The sequence below is a fragment of the Trichosurus vulpecula genome, chromosome 2 (genome assembly GCF_011100635.1).
Source record: "Trichosurus vulpecula isolate mTriVul1 chromosome 2, mTriVul1.pri, whole genome shotgun sequence".
NCBI lineage: Eukaryota > Metazoa > Chordata > Mammalia > Diprotodontia > Phalangeridae > Trichosurus > Trichosurus vulpecula.
Window position 1 is genome coordinate 265,101,141 of NC_050574.1, and position 6,242 is coordinate 265,107,382.

A 6,242-nucleotide genomic window follows, 5' to 3' on the forward strand; every position below is an offset into this window, starting at 1 on the left:
TTCTTTATTGTTCTTCTAATTTGTTTATGTCACCATTTATGTGTAAGTCATATACCTATTTAGAGCTGATAATTGTATAATTGTGGGAGATGTTGGTCTATACCTACTTTCTTCTGTCCACTTTCTCATTTATCCAGCAAATCTTGCCTTTTCTTTGTTTTTAAGGCCAATTCCTCCTAGAGGAAATAAAATCATTAGACATGGGTCAGGGGTGGGGTGGGGGAGTGGCAGGATCAGGAGAGGTCAGGCTTCAGAGTTTCCCAGTCATTTTTACCTTCCTTTGAGGAAAGGCAACCAAGAAGGGGAAGGGTTGTATACCTTTCTACTATGATTCTTTCTTCTCATTCGCACAGGTTCCCTCAGAAAATGAGAAGGGGAAATCAGTCTGAAGTGACGCTGTTTATTCTTGAAGGACTGACAGATGAGCCAGAGCTTCAGATGCCCCTCTTCTTCATCTTCTTGGGCATCTATTCAGTCACTGTGATGGGGAACCTGGGCATGATCATACTGATTAGATTTAGTTCTCAACTCCATACCCCCATGTACTATTTGCTCAGCAGTTTGTCTGTTTTAGACCTCTGTTATTCCTCTGTCATTACCCCCCAAATGCTAATGGGATTTTTATTCAAAGATAAAACTATCTCCTATCCTAGGTGCATGACTCAATTCTTTTTCTTCTGCATTTTTGCTATTTCTGAGTGCTACATGCTGGCAGCCATGGCTTATGATCGCTATGTTGCCATCTGTAATCCTCTACTGTACCACATCCTCATGTCCCCTCGAGTCTGCTCCTTGCTGGTGATCTCTGTGTTCTCTGTGGCCTTCACAGATGCAGTGATACACACAGGTTGTATACTGAGGTTGTCATTCTGTGGGCCAAATGTAATCAGTCATTACTTCTGTGACATTGTCGCCCTCATCAAACTCTCTTGCTCCAGCACTTACCTAGATGAGTGCTTGATTTTTGTTATTGGTGGATTCAACATGGTAGCAACCAGCTTGACGATCATAATTTCGTATGCTTTTATCCTCTCCAGTATCCTCCGCATCAACTCCAAAGAGGGCAGGTCAAAAGCCTTTAGTACCTGTAGTTCCCATCTCATGGCAGTCACTGTGTTTTATGGATCTGCCATGTCCATGTATCTCAAACCTGCTTCCAGTAACAACCTGGCCCTAGAAAAAATGTCCTCATTGTTTTATACTACAGTGATTTCCATGCTGAACCCCTTGATCTACAGTCTGAGAAATAAGGATGTGAAGACTGCATTGAATAATCTCACAGAAAGGAAAATATTCTACTAGTTGGTATAATTTTTACATCTATATTTCTTGCTAATAAAGTAAACATAATAACTCAGATTTCATTTTTCATTCTCTTTTCTACTTCAAAGTTAAGTAAATATATCCCCCTTTTCACTCTGTGATACTTATCCAACCTGACTAGAAGAATGCCTACAATTATGGAAGATTAATTTTTTTCTGTCTCTCCCTTTCCTGATTACTCTTCCACACAGCTGCCAAGTAGATGTTTCTAAAGCACAGATCTGACTATGCATGACTATACTGTCTCCCCCAATGAAATATAAACTCCTAGAAAGCTAGGACTCTCATTTTTGTTTTTGTATTCTCAGTACCCAGCAGTGTCAAGCACATACAAGATTATTAATAAACACTTATTGACTGACTGATTGATTACTGAAGAATCTTTAGTGATTCTCTATTACCTTTAGGGAAAGATACAAACTTTTTTGTCACTTAAAGCCCTTTAAAATCTGGCTCCATTCTGTCATTCCAGATATAGCTTGGAATGAACACTGTCAGAGATAATAGCTGTAATTTTACATTTACTGAGAATCATTGGAAGATAACAAAATCAAGGATTTTTGATGCAAAACTAATTGCAACCAGCAGATTCCCATTGCCTTACTCCATCTCTCACAAGGAAGCTCATTTCAGGTCCTGATAACAGCAGCCTAAATGAGTTGAGGGTCTCTCCAGGTCACAGGAGCAATGTCCCTTCTCCTGGAGATTGCTTTTATCCCCCAAATCTGGATGCTTCATTGGCTTGTGGTTGCTTTGCCAATTGTCAGAATGGGATTAGGAGTCTATGAGATGGAGATAACATACAACAACTATATACAAAGAAGATACACACATATGCGTGTGTGTGTGATAAATTAGAAACCAAGAAAGGGAAGGTAACTAAGGTTAAAGAGCATTGAGATGACAGTAAATGGGTATTAGTCACGGGTCTAGCAGGGACTGGTCAAGATTTCCTACAAAAACAGTCTGACATTCACACTGTTCCCCATACATAACATTCCATTTTCTATTTGCATGACTGAATACAGGCTGTCCTCAAATCCCTTACCTCCCTTGCCTACCTCGTTATCATAAGCATCACCTCCTATGCATCTCTTCTATCTACCTAGTTAATTCTATTCTCTAGCTCTTTCAAAAATTGCATTGAATTTTTTCTGTGTATTTTTTGTATTACTTTCCCGTTCACATGTTGTCACCTCTCTCCCCTCTGGCACCTTGTTTTCTTTTCCCAATACCAGGCACAGTGATGGGCAAATAGCGTATGGAACTGAGAATATTTCTTTGAATTGATTTATCAATGAGAAATCCTTAATGATTAAAGTTTCTCTCAGTGAGTTTTTATTTAATCTTAATCCCAGACCACCTATTTTTGGCTTCTATCTCCCTTCAATTATTGAGACAAGGCAATTTAATCATCTGAGCAGGAAGGTACAGTTGTTCATAGAATGACTAAAACACAGGTTTAGAAATTGAAAGGATCTTGTCTACCATCTACTTTAACTTCCTTATTTTCCAGATGATGAAGAGATGCCTAGAGAGGCTATGACTTGTTCAAGTTCAAACAGATAGTATCAGAGCTGGGATTCTTATTTTCTCTGACTCTGAGTCTAGTGCTCTCCTCTATCTCCAATAATCTTGATGATGGCACCAGTCATTCTTCCTCTCATACCTGTAACAAATTTATAAAGACAAAAGTAGTGTAGGCTTCCTGGCTGGTGTTTCTGAGCTGACCTACAGAGCAGATTGTGTTGTTAGGGGGAGAGCAAGGGAGCTAGGTGAGATTGCTATGTAATAAAGTAATGCAGTGCTGGAGAGATTATATATAGAAAATCATGTTTGTTCTTCCCTTTCTAGTTTAATAATAATTTTCATGGTAGAATAATTCAGTGTATTTAATATGTAAATATTTAGGTATATACATACATATAATATACAAATGTAATTATATAAATTATATATAAATTTCTATTTTATTTAGATTGCATATTTATAAATTTATATAAAATATAAATATGAAAATTACCTCTACAATATATAAATATATACATAAAATATATTACTATATAAATATTTTAATATTATACATAATATAAAATAAAACAAGATATATAAAATATATAAACTTATATATAAAACATTAGATATGAATATATAAACTATATAAAATACATAAATAAAAATATAAAATAGCTAAGCAACTTTTCCTACTTCAAACCAGTTCCTCCTTTGGATTGCCTCCATGCTTCTGTTCATTGAGGCTCAAAACTTTGCACTCACCCCTGACCTCTTTCTTTTTCCTTTTGTCTACTGTCACTGACCTGGTCATTTTCTACTATCACTTCATAAAGTATTTCGCATCCATTATTTCACTTTAATTCCCATTTTCAGCAATCAATCAATCAACCCACATAATTTTATAAAGACTATTGTTTATCATACAATGTTCCAAATACTGGGAAAACTGGCAAAGCTCTTGCCCTAAAGGAGATTACATTCTATAGGGGATGCAACACAAACACCTATCTAACTTAAACACAAGGTGATCGTCTGTGTGTGTGTGTGTGTGTGTGTGCACGTGGGTGTGCAGGTCCAGACTGTTTTCTTAATCTAGGCCTTTATAACTTCATTCTTGGATGATAGCAATAGTCTTCTGAGTGCACTCTACACCTTTAATCCCTCATTCCTTTTCTTGGTAGGGATCTGAAATGGATGGAGCAGACCATTTCCAAGGATGTTATCAAGTGAGGTTTCTTTCCAGTCTTAGTAGAAAACAGGTTAAACATAGTAGATGTCCTGTGATTAAGCAGGTACCTATAGAGTGTTAGGAAGAAACAGATCTGAATTAAGAAAGAAGGGTGAGTAATAATATCAGTGGAACAGACAATGGCCACTTTGGAAGTCAGACAAGGCACGGCACACTAATTGTTCAAGGCCCTATTCATAAAGAATATCGAATGATGAAAAAGCTAGAGTGTTTTTGTATAAAAGAAGAGATTCATTGTGATTGTGGAATAATGTGGAGCTACTGCCACTGTTGGGGTGGGCCTGACTCAGGATGATATTGTGTGGTAACCTATTAATTCAGGTGCAATGTTGAGATGAAATGAGGCATTCACAGGTCATTTAACAGTTAACAAAAGAAGATTTATTTAGCCATAACATAGAATGGTTAACAAAAATACACCAATGTGTTGCTTGGGTAGATTGTTCCCTCTCCCTCTAATTCTGGGCAGTGTGTGATGACTAGCTCAGTCTCAGAATATCTGTCAGTTTTGAAGGGCCTCAAACACCTGTGGGTAGTCCTTTTCATAATCTTAAGTGACAAGGAAACCATGTCAATATGGCCAGAAGCTAACAGGAAGTTGCCTATATATGAATATACACACACACACACGCACACACACGCACGCACACACACATAATGATGAGAGGGAAAACTAAGAAAGTGAGAAACCTTACAAACCTTTGGCAACTGAGGCATGTTTAAAAAATGACTATCAATTTGATAGAAGTTTGGGTAATTGGGATTTTTTAAAGTAAAAGATGAGTCACTGAGAGTTAGGAGGCTCTTGTTCAAGCCATTCAGTATAGGAATGACAGAAGGGCAGGGAAAACATCAGCAGCAAAGATAGAGGGACTTGAAGGAAGAGCTGAAGAAGCAGCAGGGGCTGCTTAAAAAGTTGATTTTTGTAGAGCTGTGGTATGTAGAAGCAGTCAGCTAAGAGTCTTCAGCTAAAAAAAATCAGATTGGTGGGAGAGAGAACTGATTTCATGGGCCAAGATTTCCAGTGAGGGCTACCTGCTTTTCACTTCCACCTAGAGATGGAGAAAGATGACATTTTTCATATGAGCTTCTGTTGCCACCTTTGGCTTGAGAAGGAGAAGCTGAGGGGGTATTACAACTGCTGCTGTATCCTGGGGAGCTGGCTTCAAGAATGCACTTCAATTGTGTTTTTGTGAACTCTGTTTTGATTAGGTAATAAAGTATCAGTTGAGTTTAGGTTGGTCTATACAAGGCCAGAGATAGCTAATTTAATGTGCTTGCCCTTTAGTTATCTGGCTTAAAGAGAACTGTTAAGGGTGGGTAATTGAAAGAGCTTGAAAAGGCTATATTGGCTTAAAGAAGAGAAGAATTTCCCTAGCTGAATAGAAATGAGGATCAACAGTCAAGCAGAAAACACAAAAGGAGTTTAATGTGGTACAGATGTTGCTGAATGAATTAGTAGCTTTGATGCCCACAGTCTAGAGTTGTGAGTTATCCTAAGTAGTTGAGTTTCCTCTCTCATGTATTTCCCTGCTAAGTTTGTGTCCTCACTCTTCACCATGTCTATGCAGTTCATTGATGGGAAAGTGTGACTTGGTTTTATATGTGTATTGTGATGCATTTTATTATTTATTGTCTTTAATATATTAATATATTTCTAATATTTTTTTATTAAGTAAATGTTCAAGTTCTAAATCTATCTTTGTTGTGAACAGTTGATTGTATAGTTAGAAAACATATTGGATGGGGGCGCAGGAGCTATTTTGGTAAGTAGGGGAAGTACAACAGGTTTAGTCTTAGGACCTTTGAGCAAGTTTGAAATCTAATTCTTAAGATACTGAGAGAGTTTTAAAATGTTGTAGTGGTCTATCTTTTGAAGTTTACACCTATTAGTATAAGACTAGGTTGGAATGAGGAAGCCAAACCAAGAGAACTAGAGGGGAATATTTATGCTCTTCTTTTGCATCTAGGCCCCATCTATAGTATACATGAGAAATGGTGGAAGCAGTTTTATTTCCATAAAGTTGAAAGTATCCCTCTTCACCCCCTCTGCTTTAGCAGAATGAAAGTCAGATGACTGATTAGAATTAGTTCTAATCAGCTGTGATCTAGCAGAGACCAGGGTTCTGGTCGGGTGAAAGGTTAGAGGCTTGTA

At 37.5% G+C, this 6,242-nt stretch overlaps 1 protein-coding gene across 1 annotated transcript; it reads left to right on the forward strand.

Moving 5' to 3' along the window:
• The first annotated feature begins 366 nt into the window (after positions 1–366).
• Positions 367–1,302, forward strand: LOC118836990 (olfactory receptor 8D4-like). Its single transcript, XM_036744049.1, has one exon. The coding sequence runs from the start codon at positions 367–369 to the stop codon at positions 1,300–1,302; it is 936 nt and encodes a 311-aa protein (XP_036599944.1).
• Positions 1,303–6,242: the final 4,940 nt, after the last annotated feature.

Coding starts and splice junctions, on each gene's coding strand:
- LOC118836990 (XM_036744049.1), top strand. CDS start 367: ATGAGAAGGGGAAATCAGTCTGAAGTGACGCTGTTTATTCTTGAAGGA.